General features: G+C 48.7%; 1 protein-coding gene across 1 annotated transcript in view; it reads left to right on the top strand.

Moving 5' to 3' along the window:
* Positions 1–6,042: 6,042 nt before the first annotated feature.
* STOX1 (storkhead box 1) overlaps positions 6,043–17,591 on the top strand; it is a 50,216-nt gene continuing 38,667 nt past the window's right edge. The window contains exon 1 of the mRNA XM_084904251.1: positions 6,043–6,413. Coding sequence (XP_084760377.1) covers positions 6,101–6,413 — 313 coding nt within the window. The 5' untranslated portion in view covers positions 6,043–6,100. The remainder of the gene's footprint in view (positions 6,414–17,591) is intronic.

The following is a 17,591-nucleotide window of genomic DNA, read 5'->3' as shown; positions in this document are numbered from 1 at the left end:
TATATATATATATATATATTATTGATTTTTTACAGAGAGGAAGAGAGAGATAGAGAGTTAGAAACATTGATGAGAAACATCGATCAGCTGCCTCTTGCACCCCCCCCCGGGGACGTGCCCTCAATTGAGGTACATGCCCCTGACCAGAATCGAACCCTTGAGTCCAAAGGCCGAAGCTCTATCCATTGAGCCAAACAGGTTTCGGCTAAAATATACTTTTAAAAAATAAAATAAAAAGAATATTTCTTGACGTGAAAATTACATGAAATGCAGTGTAAAGTTTTATCGGAACCCTGGCTCACACATTTGTGTTTGTATTCTCTATGGCTGCTTTCGTCCACAGAACCGAGTATTTCCTCTCTGATCCTTTTCGGAGTTTCCTATCCATGTCCAGACTGCATTACAGAGAAGGGCCGGACGTATGAAAGTATTCTCAGTGCACAGATGGTGGGCCTTCTGGGCCTCCTGGCCCAGCCCCGTTGCTTTCTACTGCATGTTGGATACTGCTGCAGAGAGGACTGCCTTCTGAGCCCTCCAGCTAGCATGCTGAGCTGAGTGGGGTAATCTAAGTCTCTGTTCTCCTCGGCCATTCATCACAGAGCCTCCTCTCTGCTCAGCCTGTCAACAGGGAGACCGATTAGTGCCGATTTCCATGTGAAAAGCGCTTCCTTCAGGCAAGACTGAGATCACCACCTCATTTCACACAAACAATTCAGGGTCATAAGGTTAACCCGGGTTAGATTCAAACCAGCGCTGAAAAAATGGGAGGCCCCCTTCTAACCAATCCCTGGAGCTCTCCAGGCTCCTTAGGAAAACAGTGTCAAAGAACTCACTGCATTTACCTGAAGGGGACCTAACACTTTGGGGGGAAAGGGCCAACAGGCCCTGCAAATTAAACATCCCTCCACAAGACTGCCCTCAGGTTTCCCACAGATGTTCATGGCAAAACGCGATCAGAGCCATGTGTAGTAACCCGGTCCTTGGGGTTCAATGGAAGAGAACCAGATAGCAGGCCCTCCACTTCAGAATGCTGAATTTCTTAGGAAACCAGAGACCCCTCCTAGGGCCAGGGAGTTCTCAAATCACATTTCTTAAAAAGTGAAAAAAAAATTTTTTTTTTCCCCATGAGGGAAAGGTACATTTATAGGTTGCCTTTATTTTATACCAGAGTGCCTAATCATTTACTGTAAATAAAAAATTTTAGTGTATATTGGACTATTTAGGATGAGCAGAGCTTAGTACTCAAACCCTTTGGGGGATCATTTCACAACAAATAAAACTCTTATTGAGAGTGCTCAGGTGTTATTTAAAAGAATCTAATTTTTTTAATTGAAGTTCCATTCACATAATATAAATTGAATGTTCTAAATAAACCCAAATTATTCATTCCAAAGTAAACAATTCAATGGTGTTCAAGTACATTTATTCATGATGTCATGATTTTTTTTGTCAATGTGCCTTTTCACATTTGCCTAAAATTTTGTTTATATATTTGAACACATACGTATTTCTTAATTCTCACCCGAGGGTGTTTTCCCATTATTTAACCAATAAGCACACACAGGGCTGGCTCTTTCATAAAAAGAAAAATTCTGCTTGTGGCTCTGCTTAGAATTTGAATTCATTTTTCTCTAAGCCCACCGGTGTATATTCATGTGGTGACTCCAAACTCTCTAGGCGTTGCTTCGTTTTCTTTCCGGTCTTCTGCAGGAGTGAGACCAGGCTGGCGAGAAAGCAGCAAGAGCACGGTTTTATCCTCGATCAAACACTAGCTAGATTAGTTTTGATTTGGGTGGAATGAATGTATGGCCAAGACACTGGGCTTCGTGCGGGGTCACAGAGATGAGTCAGGCAAGAGCTTGGCCCTCAAGAAAGCTCAGGTTGCCTGAGGAGACCAGTAACTAAATATTAAACCGTGTTTTCCCGAAAATAAGACATCCTCCGAAAATAAGACCTACTCACAGGTTTCCTTCTGAGTGAAATATAAGTCATCCCCCCCCGAAAATAAGGCCTCTCCCTAAGCTAAACATGAGAGATTTGGTCCACTGAGTCTGAAAGAAATGGAGTCACAGCTGAAACCGGTTTGGCTCAATGGATAGAGCGTCGGTCTGCGGACTGAAGGGTCCCAGGTTCGATTCCGGTCAAGGGCATGCACCTTGGTTGTGGGCACATCCCCAGTGGGAGGTGTGCAAGCAGCAGCTGATTGATGATTCTCTCTCATCGATGTTTCTAACTCTCTATCCCTCTCTCTTCCTCTCTGTGAAAAATCAATAAAATATATTTTAAAAAAAAAGAAGAAATGGAGTCACAAGAAATTCACCAGGAAATTCAGGAATTGGATTGTTATGATGATGTTCCAGAAGATGATGACATGATTGTCATTGAATAAATGAGTAAATTCTTGATACTGTAGGATTCACAGTTTGTCTGGTTTGTGTTGACAACTACTGTACTACCGTACCATATACAGGTAATAAATTTCCTTCATTTTCATTTAACAATAAATGTGTACCGTATTCTTCTTCATGGAAAAATAAGACATCCCCTGAAAATAAGACCTAGTGCATCTTTGGGAGCAAAAATTAATATAAGACACTGTCTTATTTTCGGGGAAACAGGGTAGCCCTTACCACAGGGGTTAAGAACGTGCTCCAAGAACAGATGAAATCTTGCTGGATGTGTCACAGGTTTGATGAGCTGGGCTTTGCAGGACAGCACCTGGGAGGAGGAGGGAAGGCCTTCGAGCAGAGGGAATAGCGGGAACAGAGGCATCTTGGGAAGGTGTGAATTCTGCGTTGCTGCAGCATGGACTCTTGGAAGGACGAAAGGAGGGCAGGGATGGAAATGGAGATGAAGCTAGAAAGACAGGCCGGAGTCAGGGTGCGAAGAGCATCGCATGCTCTGCTTGGGACAGACATCAGGCAGGTGTGGGCATCAAAAGCTCTGGTCCACCTTCTATCGCAATTACACTGTAGCGAGTATGAATTTGTTCTCTGTCAGATCCAGTTTTCTAAACAAAATAAAATCAAACTCAATCCAGCCGGTGTGGCTGAGTGGTTGAGCTCCAACCGGCCAACCAGGAGGTTTCAGGTTCCATTCCCAGTCAGGGCACATGCCCTTGTTGGGGGTTTGATCCCCAGGAGAGGGCGTGCAAGAGGCAGCAGATCAATCACTCTCATCATTGATGTTTCTATTTCTCTCTCCCTCTCCCTTCCTTTGTGAAATCAATAAAAAATATATTTTTTTAAAAAAATCAAACTCCAGGTTCCATTTGCCAGAGTTGACTGAAGATTGAATCTTGACCATGTTTTGGGGAGTCTACCCCTTGGAGTTGTCAACACCAGCAACAACAAGTCTGAGGATTTACATGGTCTGCAGAAGGTGCCTGGCCTGTTCCTGGGAGCTCGTTATAGTTACCCTGGCATACACTGCCACACAGGACTGGTACACTGCCACACGGGACTGGTACACTGCCACACAGGACTGGTACACTGCCACACGGGACTGGTACACTGCCACACGGGACTGGTACACTGCCACACGGGACTGATACACTGCCACACCAGAGAGAGAGAGAGGTAGAGGGACGAGAGAGAGAGAGAGAGAGAGAGAGAGAGAGAGAGAGAGAGAGAGAGAGACAGCGATTTGTCGTCCTTTCACCTATTATGCATTCATTGGCTCATTGGTTGCTTCTTTACTAGTATATGTGCCCTGATTAGCGATCAAACCCACAACCTTGATGTGTCAGGATAATGCTGTAACCAACTGAGCTACCCGGCCAGGGCCTGTAGTTTTAACATTTAAGGTACATTCCATTTTGCAGGAGTTTGAGAATTCTGGGAATTGGGTAGCTGATCCTTTGGGCTGTACAGTTTAAAAATTTTCTCTGTACATCCTTTCTCCCTTCTTTGATAATCAGACTAGCGTAGATAACATAAGGGAGGTGTCCCACCTCCGAAACCTCTCTCATAATATCAGGCCATGAAACTTCACACCTGGGTCTGCCTTGGGGCAGCCTTGTAGCCACAGGCACTGCTCATAAGGGCCTGTCTGTGCATTTCCAGTTCAAGTTCCTGGGAGAGAGACTCTAGCTCAGGACAGCCACTCACATCAGATACAGGTCCAGTGAGCCCGAGTGATGGGTGTCTGGCTTCCCTCTCCAGCCAGGAGCGTGGGCAAGGAGACACTGGATCTCCACTGCACCAGCTGCGAGCTTTGTCCTCGGGACAAGCTGCCGAAGCTTTCTAAACTTTGGTTGTTCTTGTGGAAGGTGGCGCATAATACTATTACTCCTTTCAAAGAGTTAATTTTGAGGATAAAATTAGATTAAAAAAACAAACAAACACCAAAACCCTCTGTGCAGTTCCAGGCACAGAGGAAGCTGTGAGCAAATGGGAATCAGCATCGTCATGATTATGATGGAAAAGGCGCTGTCCCGGATGCTAGATCTACAGCGTTCGGTCATAGTTCCCCATGATGATACGGAACTCAGGGAAGAACTTTGTGCTGGCACAAAGGCGTTTACCTCAATTGGGCTATCAGCTGTATCCATCCATCCATCCATTCATCCACCCATCCATCCATCCATCCATCCATCCATCCATCCATGCATCTTAGAGCTAGAATTCAGAGGGGAGAGAGAGTGTTGTCTCGGGCTAATAATTCGAACTGAGATTTTGTCTTAGGGACCCCTGCCTTGGCAGCTGTCTGACTCCATTCCTTACTTTACCTGTGACTGAGACACACACCTCAATATGAGCGAGCCGTAGTTTCCTTATCTGTAACACTTACATGCGAACGGCAATTAATGCAGGGTTATGACCTTAATGCTGCAGTACAGAGTGTTCATTAAATGCTAGGGATTGCTATGTAATGACATCGTCAATCATTTATTGTGACCCCAATAGTTGTTTTTGGTGATGGGTGGAGTGAGGGGGTGGTGGTCTGGAATGACCTCTGTTCCCTCTCACTCTGCCGTGTCTAGGGGTAGTAAGGCCCTTCCTCTCCTTTCCATTCCTTCGTGGAGGAGCCCTCTGTCCGCAGCATCTGCAGTGTCCCTGTTCCTGGGAGGCACCAGCTCCAGGTCTATGACAGACCACAAGTTCCTTCTCCTAGCGGGGCAAGTCGGTGTCTCAGTCTTGTCCTCTCCCCAGACCCAACCCAGGGCTGAATCCCAGGGATTTCATCACTCCAACCGGGGCGGCACCTCTGGAACACTGTACTTCTCTTATCACTTCCATGTCCCAGGGGCGGGGCCAGGTCCTAGAACCCCAGAAAGTCACGGATGAAAAAGTCCTTAGAGACCCAAGTCTTTTTTTTTATTTTTTTATTTTTTATTTTTTATTTTTTTATTGATTTCAGAGAGGAAGGGAGAGAGAAACATCAACAATGAGAAAGAATTCTGGATCTGCCCACATTGAGGATGGAGCCCGCAACCCAGCCCACGGAACGGTGACCTTCTGGTTCCTACGTCTGCGCTCCACCGCCGAGCCGTCAGCGGGCCAGCGCTTTATTTACGGGACAGCGAGCTGAGGCTCAGAGCGAGGGCAAGCAAAACGTCTCAACAGGTTAGGCGCCCACAGATTCCAACCTGGGTTTCCGGCCGTGAGCCAGGTTCCTGACACCTCCAGGCTGTGTGACCCTGTGGCCTCACTGGGAGCCACTCCGCAGCCAGGCGGCTTCGGGGGTCCCGGGCCGCGCAGCCGGCGCCGCGGGCGGAGGCGGCGGGCTCTCCAGGGGCTGCGGGGCGCCCCGAGGACTGGGGGAAGCCCCGGGCGGGCCACGGGAGCCGGGGGAGCCGCCGGGGTGCGGAGCGCAGAGCCCGGGACCGGGTGCGGAGAGGGACCTGGTCACCGGGCACTTGGAAACCCTGGCGGAGCGCCTCCCGGGAGACAGAGCGGCGGCGGCCAGCCCCGCCCCCGGCCCCTCGGAGCGCTGACCCCGCCTCCCGGAGGCCGGTTCCCCGGACGGCGGGCGCCGCGCGCAGTAAGCCGATCGCTCCCGCCGGCCGTGCGGAGCCCGGGCCGCCCGTGCCCTGCGCCCTGCGCCCTGCGCCCGCCGGTGCGCTCGGCTGGGGGCCGCCGCCGTCCCTGCGCGCGGCATGGCGCGGCCCGTGCAGCTGGCGCCGGAGTCGCTGGCGCTGGTGCTGAGTCGGCTGGAGGCGCCGGCGGCGGCGGCGGGGGGCGCGGAGGAGCCCGGCGGGCACGCCGTGTTCCGCGCCTTCCGCCGCGCCAACGCGCGCTGCTTCTGGGACGCGCGGCTGGCGCGCGCCGCCTCGCGGCTGGCCTTCCAGGGCTGGCTGCGCCGCGCCGTGCTGCTGGTGCGCGCGCCCGCCGCCTGCCTGCAGGTGCTGCGCGCCGCCTGGGCCCGCCGCGCGCTGCGCCCGCCGCGCGGCTTCCGCATCCGCGCCCTGGGTGAGTGCGGGGCCCCGGGCCCACCCGGGCGCGTGCACACGGCTCAGCTTCGAGGGGCGGGCGCGGGCGCGGGCGGACCAGGGAGGAGGAGACAGGCCGGCGGCTGGAAGGGGGCTCTCTCCCGAGCATCTCCTCCCCCCGGGGCACGGATGCTCCGGTCCCAGCCCCCAGGACACACCGGCCCGCTCCGGGAGGCCCCCAGGGCTCAAACCTTCCAGCCGGAGGAGCGCGCAGGTCCCCGGCCGCCCAAGGAAGTTTCTGCCTAGAAAAGTGATGCTTTGGGGGAGGAAGGCTTTGTGCCCGGGAGCCAGAGGGTTGGTCCGGAGGTGGGGGCCCCTGTCTCTGTTCCACGGGGGCGCTTAGAAGGGGAACTTTAGGGCTTGGTTCTGAACTGGCTGCTTTTATTTTATTTTGTGTGTGTGTGTTTTAAATATATTTTATTTATTTTTAACAGAGAGGGATAGAGAGTTAGAAACATCGATGAGAGAGAAACATCCATCAGCTGCCTCCTGCACACCTCCCACTGGGGATGTGCCCGCAACCAAGGTACATGCCCTTGACCGGAATCGAACCTGGGACCCTTCAGTCCGCAGGCCAACGCTCTATCCACTGAGCCAAACCGGTTTCGGCTTATTTTATTTTTTTGAATTGCAGACGTGGAGGAGCCGTGTGCGGTTTTCGTATTCTGCTGTGCGGGGCGGTGTGGTGGTTTTGGATCAGGGCCTAGCGGAGGGTTTGGGGTCGGTAACTGCTCGAGTAAAAGACACGACGCTGTGGACACATCCCCTCGGCTACATATCAGTAGGATCCCTCCTCCCCCGCCGCTCCAGGAGCCCATTTGTTGGGTGACAGACAGCGGCTTTGGCCCCTGTGACCTGACACAGCTCCTCAAACGTTTGAGAGACGAACCCCTACTGCCCGGAGTGAGTTCTCTGGCTCGAGCCCCGCTCTCAGGGGGCTGTGGGCTCCCGGGAACAGCCTGGTTCTGTCTGTCTGTCTGTCTGTCTGTCTGCGTGCATGTGGGGCCGGGACGGCGATGGGACGGTGTGCTGTTGACAAGTCACCACTTGTTCCAGCCCTGGATTTTTGACTCACACCAAGGAGCCCCGCTCCATCTCAGTCCATAAATCCTCCTCAGAGGAGGAGCAGCGAATAAAAAACACGTGTTTCAGTCCCCAGGGGTGAAGGACCGGGATAGCCAGAGGCTATGCTGTGCATCACCTGTCAGAGGTGAGGTCTCTGCATCCCGGGTCAGGGTGGTTAAACCTTGGCTTGTCACCTCCGCGCATTACCCTTCTGTCTGGTACAGCACACACACACACACACACACACCCTTTCTCTCCCCCTCAGAGCAAAAAAAAGAGCTCATTTGCAAAGCCACATAAACGCATTTCATCTCCTTTTACTTGCAGGAGTGAGTGAAGAAAATAGGTTTTTGGCTCCGAAAGCCGAAATTCTCACAGGGGGAAAGGGTAGATGAAAAACTCCTTTCAGTTCTGTGTCCTGGGGTTTTCTGGTTTGAATTAGCGGTTGCATTCTCCGGTTCCCCCTCCCCCTGTTGAAGGGTGAGCATAGAGAGGGGGTGGGTGGAGTTGGGGTCCGGACCGGAGGGGGAAAGAGAGAGGGCTTGTGCTGAGCCGGAGGCAGCCAGGGCCCAGCGAGCGGGGCGGAGGCTGGGGGCTGGGCTGGCCGGGGCCAGCCGCCCTCAGAGCTGCAGCGGGCAGAGGGGACCATCCCCAGATGCTCCGGTTCCCCACCCCCAGGCAGTGCTCCTCACGGGGCTCTATGGAGAGTGCAGGGCAGTGGTCTACCCGCGGCCATCATCTCTGACCTGGGTCTGCCGGCAGAAATGATATTGAGGTGTGTTTAGCAGCATCCTGATAAGAATGAAGACAGTTAGCTGGGATCTGTACAAAGCCACCTCTTGGGGCGTTTTGAGGAGGAAACTGGGGAAAGATCTTATTTCATGCAGGCCTGTGGATTCCCCTGGAGGAGGCTGTTTTGAGTGGAATGGCTAATTATGGGTCTCGGTTGGGGTCCTTGCTCAGGTCAGAGGAGAGGAGGCAGCAAGGCGGGCCGTGGGCCAGCTGAGCCACAGAGGTGGTGGGGCCGGGAGCTGCCGTGCCCGCAGGAGCTGGGAGTTCCAGTCGGCTTGCTTTCCCATCCAGCAGCGCGTTGGCTTCCAGAGGCTACAGTGGGCTCCCGCGGAGGCAAGGGAGAGCAGCTGCACGCTGCTGCGGGCTTCACACCTTATTTGTTACTTGTGGGAACCAGCAGAACTAGAAAAAGATACAAAGATACAAAGGGTCAATTTGGTTAGATCCGTCTGGTCTCTTGGCTTTAGTTTAAAAAAAAATATTTTTATTGTAAAAAAATTAATAAAAAATAAATAAAAATAAATAAAAATATTTTTATTGATTTCAGAGAGGAAGGGAGAGGGAGAGAGAGATAGAAACATCAGTGATGAGCCAAAACCGGTTTGGCTCAGTGGTGAAAGGTCCCAGGTTCAATTCCGGTCAAGGGCATGTACCTTGGTTGCGGGCACATCCCCAGTAGGGGGTGTGCAAGAGGCAGCTGGTTGATGTTTCTCTCTCATCGACGTTTCTAGCTCTCTATCTCTCTCCCTTCCTTCACTCTGTAAAAAATATCAATGAAATATATTTTTTTAAAAAAGAAAAGAAACATCAGTGATGAAAGAGAATCATTGGTCACCTGCCTCCTGCGTGCCCACCACCAGGGATCAAGTTGCAACCCGGGCATGTGCCCTTGACGGGAATTAAATCTGGGACCCTCAGTCCCCAGGCTGACACTCTGCCTACTCAGCAAACCAGCTAGGGCTGTAGTGTTTCTGTGTGTGTGTGTGTGTGTGTGTGTATGTGTTTCTTAAAAGGCTCACTTCTGCATAAAAGTATTTGGGCATTGGGAATATTGCCAGCCAGAGGTGTGGCCCTGAGTTTTATAAACTCACTGTGCTTCCCTGGGTCCTTCTCCCGGGCTCCTGGGCCTGGGACTTAGGGGGCCAAGCAGGCAGAAGTGACCTGAGCCCCAGGTGAAGACCTGAAGTGAAGGCATGAAGGGGTTTGTTTTATCCATGTTTGGCGCCCTTTCTTTCCCTCTTCACTTTCTCTACCTCGGCTTCCCTCTGACGAGAAGGTATTTCCCAGGCTGAGAGCATTTCCCTAAATAGAGGGACATAGGATGTACATGATAGATCCTCCGTGTCCTGCCATCCCGGTCTCCGGTCTGCCTTCTCTATTTAATCTATCAGCATATTTTTAAAATTTTAGTTTTCAATGACAGTTGACATTCAGTATTATTTTATGTCAGTTTCAGTGTGCAGCATAGGATCTTTAACAAACGAACTCTCTCTTTGTGCTCTTTCTTCTTTCATTCCTTTCTTTTACGTTAGCGGATGGCATGAGCAGAGGAGAGGGGCAGCCGGAAGCTGGAGGAGGACATCTGTTTACCTCGCAGCGAGGTCCTGGCTGAGCGGCAGGTGGCAGGGGTGGAGGACACGGGGTCTGTTTGGGTGAACCAGCTGTCGCTCTGGGTCCGCACCTTCCGGGTAGATGAAAGATTAACGGTGGTGTCCTGGGGTAAGGAGAGGGAAGGCCAGTTGGTCAAACAAGTTTGCTCCCTTCTCCTGAAGCTGAGAGCTGAGGTGTCCTCATTGGAACCCCACCAGGGCCTTCTGTCTTTTCTCATTGGATGAGAATGCCTGCGGCTCCGTTACAGTATGTGCCTCACGAGTTCACTAACGTGCCAGACACTGCTCTAGGTGTTCCCGTGAGTTTTTCTTCCGTGGGCTGTTTGTTTCCTCCATATTCAGTTCAAGAGGGACAGCTGAGTGGGAGGGGAGGTGCCCAGTCTTCTCCATCCCACAGGGACCTGTGGGGGCAGGTCCTGCCTCGGATGGAGTTGGGCCAGAGTTCCCTGGTGTGTGTGTGTGTGTTGGGGGGGAGTGGGTAAACTCAGATCTGGCAGGTCAGGCTGTGGAAGGGGGGCTCATGTGAGAATCTTCCCACCTCCCCTCATTGTTGTGCCCAAGTGTCATGTTCCCCAGAGACTACCCAGAATCCCATGCAATTGCAGAAAGCCTGTATTGATTTCGGACTAGTCCGAGCTCAGTTCCACGTACACCAGCAAGGGCGTGGGGGGGAGAGAGAAAGAATTTAATATATCAATGGGTTTTATAGGGGTGGTGATGCCACTACTTTGGCTGACCTGACTGGTTGGGTTAGGGCTAGGGTCCAGTTACACAAAATGGAGTCGGGAGTTGCCTCACAGAACAAAATGGAGTCGGGAGCTGGCCCCGCACCGCCTTCTCATCACCACCCTTCTCCCTGCTTCCCGAAATATCTCTGAGCACACACAGATATTAAGGTAAAATTGCAAGTGCCTTTGAAGACCAGAGGCCCAGTCACTAATTTATGCCAAGGTCTAAATGACTGACTTCAGAATCTAGTCTGGGATCTGGTGTGGGAGAGGAACAGCTCAAGGGTATGGGCGCCTGATGGTACAGGAGTTGGGCAAACATCTGGAATGCAGTCTGACTTACTCTGTGATCGAGGGAATGGCGTAGGGGAGTGTGTAGAGATGGTGAGCAGAGAGAGGGGTCCAGCTCCTATTCTGCCTTGCCCCTGAGGTCCTGCCTTGAATGATAGTAGGGCATCTTGTAGGTTTTAGTAGCCAATGGAATTTTTTGTTTGTTTATTTGTTTTGTTAATCTTCACCGGAGGATATCTTTCCATTGATTTTCAGAGAGCGTGGAAGAGAGGGGAGAGACAGAGAGAGAAACATTGATGTGACAGAGACACATCAATTGGTTGCCTCGGGCATGGGCACCAACCAGGGCTAGGGATCGAGCCTGCAACCGAGGTACGTGCCCTTGACCGGAATTGAACCTGGGGCCTTTCAGTCTGTAGGCTGACGCTCTATCCACTGAGCCAAACTGGCTGGGGCTAGCCAATGGAATTTTTAGTTGAAATTTACATTTAGTGAAATGCACAAAATCACTAGTGTAGCATTTGATGCCTTCTTTAAATACATAAATAAATGAGTGTCACCCAAACTCCTAACAAGATTTACAACATTATCATTGTCCCAGAAAGTTCCCTCTTGGCATCTTATGATTATTATTATTATTATTTTTTAATATATTTTATTGATTTTGTACAGAGAGGAAGGGAGAGAGATAGAGAGTTAGAAACATCAAATGAGAGAGAGTCATCGATCAGTTGCCTCTTGCATACCCCCTACTGGGGATATGCCCGCAACCAAGATACATGCCCTTGACCGGAATCGAACCCAGGTCCCTTCAGTCCCCAAGCCGACGCTCTATCCATTGAGCCAAACCGGTTTCGGCTCTTATGATTATTTTTAACTATAAATTCTGCCTGTTCAAGATTTCATGTAAGTGGAATCATTAGTATGTTCTCTTTTGTGTGAGGATTCTTTCACTCATCTTCACTCTCCTGAGATTCATCTCTCTGTGTTACTGGTTACTTTTTATTGCTGAGTAGGGTTTTATGAATATACCACAGTTTTTCCATTGTACCTTAGGTGAACACCTGGAATATTTCCAGTTTATGGCTATTATAAAGCTCCTGTGAATATTTATGTATAAGGTGTTTTTTTTTAATTTTTTATGCTTCTATTTTTTTGTGTTCTTATTGTTGTGGTATAACCCCCATCTTACAAAGGACGCCTCAAAAAAAGTCGAATTATGGCGTCATTAATGGCCAGTGGCATACAAGGGAGCAAAAGCGCTCCAGACCTCACAGCCCCGGACAGCGTGGCGCTCTGCCTTATATTGGCAGAGTATCACAGAGGTATCAATCACATCTTTGGGTCTGGAATGATGAACCTGTTTCTCGATTTTACAAAAACTGAGCAAGTTAGTTATCCAAAGTATCTACGAATCACTGAAGCAACAGGAACACATTATCTGGGACCACTGGGGCAATTTAGAGTAATTGTTCTGTCCAGATTCCGGGACCACTGAGTCAACAGGAACGCACTATCTGTAGCTACTGAGGCAATTTAGGATAACTGATCTGTCCCAGTTCCCAGGAATGTGCTTTGATGACCAGTGAGATCACAGTCAATGGTACATTCAAACCATCATCAAGGGAGTATTGGGATAGCATACATACGTTCAGAAAATCAAAATAACTTTCTATTGTTTTTAGCAAACAAATAAGTACAGAACTCAGACAGCAGTTTCCACCTGAGATGATTGCTAGCATACTTCATTATCTAGGAGAGGAATTGCTAACTCACTGAGTGTGTTTAGTTTTATGAAAACTTCTCCCAGAGTTGGTTGTACCATTTTGCATTCCTACCAACAAGTGAGAGGGTTCTGGTTGCTGCACATATTTGCCAAAATTTGACGTTTTCAGTCTTTATAATTTTAGCTATTTGGTAGTATCTTGTATTTTATTTATTTATTATTTATTTGTTTATTTTAAATGTTTTTTTAAAAATATATTTTATTGATTTTTTACAGAGAGGAAGGGAGAGAGATAGAGAGCCAGAAATGTTGATGAGAGAGAAACATCGACCAGCTGCCTCCTGCACACCCCCTATGGGGGATGTGCCCGCAACCAAGGTACATGCCCTTGACCGGAATCGAACCCGGGACCTTTCAGTCCACAGACCGACGCTCTACCACTGAGCCAAACCTGTTTCGGCTGTTTTTTTATTTTTTATTTTTTAATTGATTTTTAGAGAGAGACGAAAGGAGAGGGAGAGAGAGAGAAACATTGCTGAGAGAGAGAGACATTGACCGGTTGCCTTCTCACGCTCCCTACTGGAGATTGAGCCCACAACCTGGGCATGTGCCCTGACTGGGAAGCAAACTGGTAACCTCTTGGTTCATGGGTCAACGCTCAACCACTGAACCACACCAGCCAGGCAGTTGTGTGTGTGTGTGTGTTTTCTTTTTTGGATTCAAGACCAAAATTTGCTTTGAGTATACAAATGGTTCCTTCAATGGCTCCAGCAGGGACCAGGACACTGTCACTAACAGTGCGAGACATCAATAGGGAAAGATGGTTCCCCCAGACAAGAGCAGCCTGCATCCTCCGAGCCCTCTCAGCAAGCCCTCTCGGGATGGAACAGTGCTCCAAAGAGGACAGCCCTGTCGGAGCTGAGGGACACCTGGTCGTCACCTGGACCCTGACTAAGAGCGGCATCGCCCTTGTTAACCGTCACTGGCCTTTTCCGGGAGGAGTGGGGCGGCGGGCGAGGCCCCCGCACGCCTTTCCCCGCAGAGCGGCCTGGGCCGGCGGTGCTCCTGCAGCCTGGCTGGAAGGGAGGCCGCGCATCATCTCCATGTGCGGCCCGCGCTTCTCCGCGGCCCCGTGTCAGCGCCCCGGGCGGGGAGGGGGCTCCGCGGCCACTGGGCCCGGAGGGAGGAGGGAGGGAGGGAGGACGGCTTCGCGGGCCGTGCCCCGCGCCAGGCTCCTGCGGGGAGAGGCTCGCGCCCAGTGCCCGCTGCGCTGCTCAGAAGCCATGGCCTCGCCTAACGGATAAGGAGCGAAGGGAGGCGCTCTCTTTGAACGAGATGGGGCTCGGGTCAGTTTTCTCTCTCTCTCTGTGTGTGTGTGTGTGTGTGTGTGTGTGTGTGTGTGTGTGTGTGTGTGTTAATATATTTTATTGATTTCTTTACAGAGAGGAAGGGAGAGGGATAGAGCGCTAGAAACATCGATGAGGGAGAATCATCGATCAGCTGCCTCCTGCACACCTCCTACTGGGGATGTGCCTGCAACCAAGGTACATGCCCTTGGCCGGAATCGAACCCGGGACCCTTCAGTCCTCAGACTGAGGCTCTTATCCACTGAGCCATACCGGTTTCAGCAGTTTTGTGTGTTTTTTGAAAATATATTTTTTATTGATTTCAGAGAGGGAGGGAGGGAGAAAGGGAGAGAGAGAGACAGACATCAGTGATGAGAGAGAGAATTGATTGGCAGCCTCCTGCACACCCCGCACTGGGATGGAGCCCACAACCGTAATCAAACCTGGGTCCCTTACGGTCAGTGCTCTACCCACTGAGCCAAACAGGCTAGGGCTAAAGCTCGTTTTTGTTTTTTATATTTTTTTCATATGAGTGTCTAATTGTCCGAGGACAGTTTGTTGAAAAGACTAGCCTTTCCCACTGAAGTGCCTTTGCAGCTTGGTTGAAAATCAGTTGACTGTGTCAGGATCTGTTTCCATGGATCTTGAGCCTATCCTTTCACCAATACTGCACTATCTGGTTTACTTTATAGGGAGGCTTGAAAGCCGATAGACTGTGAGTCTTCCAACTTTGTTCTTCCTAAAAATTGTTTTGGTTACGTTAGGTTCTTTGTTTTTCCATATACATTGTAGAATCAGCTTATCCATTACTTAAAAAATAACTCAGCTGGGATTTTGATTGGGATTATGTTGAAACAGGAGATCAAAATGAAGTTAAATGAAAAACTCATCCTGGTTTTCCTGAACTACCCAGTTTTTAGAAATGATAATCTTGCCCTGGCCGGTATTCCACAGTGGTCAGAGCACCGGCCTGTGCACCGAAGGGTCTCGGGTTCCATTCCTGGTCAAGGCACGTACTTGGGTTGCAGGCTCAGTCCCCAGCCCTGGTTGAGGCATGTGCGGGAGGCAATCAATTGATGTCTCTCTCACAGTGCTGTTTCTCTTTCTTTCTCCCTCTCGCTCTCCCTCTTTCCTACTCTCTCTAAAAAAATCAATGGAAAACTATCCTTGAGAGATGATTAAAAAGAAAAAGAAATTACAGTCTTGCGCTAGCCGGATGGATCTGTTGGTTGGAGCGTTGTCCTGTATACCAAAGTTTGCAGGTTTGATTCCTAGTCAGGGGACATGCCTAGGTTGGGGGTTTGATTCCTAGTGGGGGCGGGTAAGGGAAGCTACTGATTGATGTCTCTCTCACATCGATGTTTCTCTCTCTTTCTCTAAAAATAAGCATATCCTCAGACAAGGATTGAAAAAAATGATAGTCTTGTCATCTTGGGAGCTCTTTAGTCCCAGGCAAACTGGGAGTATTGGTCACTCTAATTTGGGGAGAATTGACATCTTAACATTTCATGAACATGGAATATAAGTCCTTAATATACTTTTTATTGCATTGGATATCTTTTGTTAAATTTGTGTTCCTAAGAACTTTATGTTTTGGATGCTATTACAAGTGGTATTATTTTAAAATAAACTTTGTATTTTGGAATAATTTTTAGATTTATAAAAAAATTGCCAATATATTCCAGAGCTCTGTATTCATCACCCAGTTTCCCTTAATTTTTTGTTTTTTTAACCTTACCTTTAAAAAAAAAAAAGCCAGTGTGGCTCAGCAGTTGAGTGTCAACTCAGGAACCAAGAGGTCATGGATTTGATTCATGGTCAGGGGACATGCTCTCATTGCAGGCTCGATTCCCAGTAGAGGGCATGCAGGAGGCAGCTGATCGATGATGTTTCTCTCTCATTGATGTTTCTATCTTCTATCTCTCCCTCTCCTTTCCTCTCTATCTTTAAAAAAAAAAAAATTAAAAAAAGTCAATAGAAGCATATTTTAAAAAAAAATCAAGATATAATTCACATAGCATAACATTTGCCATTTTAAAGGGTATAATTCATTAGGTTTTTAGGATTTTCACAATGTTGTGCAATCATTACCGTTATTTAATTTTAGAAGATTTTCATCACCCAAAGAAGAAAATCCTGTACCACTACCCACTAGCAAATTCTTTCTATTTCCCTCCACAACTCCTGTCAGCCACTAATTCATCTCTCTCTATGAATTTGCCTGTTCTAGATATTTTATTTAAAAAATTTTTTTGGTTAAAATGTATTTTATTGATTTTTACAGAGAGGTAGAGAGAAGGATAGAGAGTTAGAAACATCAATGAGTGAGAATCATTGATTGGATGCCTCCTGCACACCTCTTATTGGGATGTGTCCACAACTAAGGTACATGCCCTTGAACGGAATCGAACCTGGGACCCTTCAATTTGCAGGCTGATGCTCTATCCACTGAGCCAAACCAGTTAGGGCAAGATATTTCATGTAGATGGAATCACAATATGTGGTCTTTTGTCCTGGAATCTTTCACTTAATGTAATGTTTTCAAGGTTTATCCATGTTGAATCATGTATTAGAACTTCATTTTTGTGGTTGAATAATAGCCTGTTGTGTGGATATACCACATTTTGCTTACCAATTTTATCAATGGATGGCTTTTGGGGTTGTTTCTACTTTTTGACCGTGATGAATTACGCTGCGGTGAACATCTCTGCAAGTCTGTGTATGCACATACATTTAATTTTGGGGTCCATTCCATTTGGCTGTCATAAAGTAATTTGTTTCCCTAATGAGATTTCCAATTTGCTTGTTCATCATCAGGATATTTAAAATGTTATCTTTCAGCTTCTTTAAAATACTTACAATTCTAACATCTCGGTCATCTCAGGTTTAGCAAGTCAGTTGCATTGGTTGCCTTGTCTTTGAATAAGTCACTTATTTTTCTATTTCTGTATGGCCTAGTGTTTCAGGTTGTACCTCTGACATTATGAGTGATGTGTTGTAGAAACTCTGGATTGTTATGTTCCTCTGCACAGTGTTGCTCTCCTCCCCTCTCCCCCACATCGAGGATATTTTTTCCATTGCTTTTCAGGAGAGGAGGGAGGAAGGGAAGGAGTGATGAAGGGAAGGAAGTAGGAGAGAGAAACATCGATTTCTCTCTGGCCTGGCTCCTAATGGGGCCTGCCTTTAGGTGAAAAGCTGTAAAAAATGGGAAACTTATCCTGTGCCGTTTCCTTCCACCAGAACCTTCCTTCCAGTTTCTACCTGGTTTTGGTTGCTTTTCAGTACCTTCAGGTAGCGGTTTTTATGTTTTGTCCAAAGTTACAGTTGTTATTGGCAAGAGGGTTAGTCTGCTAGGATCTCGTTCACCATTATTGGAAGCAAAACCCCAGTAATAACTGTTCTTAGTTCCTGGCTTTTCTCCTCTTCTAAGATGTTATTCTGTTGATGGACAATGTCTAGGCCACAGAGAAACTCAAGATCATTTAGACAGTCACCAAAAACACCTGCCTCTGTTCCACCTCCTCCTTCCCCCGGACAGATCTCGGTTTCTCCCCTGTCCCTTCTAGCTTGATCATCCCTTTTCTTCAGTGAGGGGGGAAG

This window comes from Pipistrellus hanaki (genome assembly GCF_964339955.1).
Source record: "Pipistrellus hanaki genome assembly, chromosome: 14".
Classification (NCBI taxonomy): Eukaryota; Metazoa; Chordata; class Mammalia; order Chiroptera; family Vespertilionidae; genus Pipistrellus; species Pipistrellus hanaki.
The sequence above is the reverse complement of the archived record's forward strand: the minus strand, read 5'-3'. Positions and strand labels throughout refer to the sequence as shown.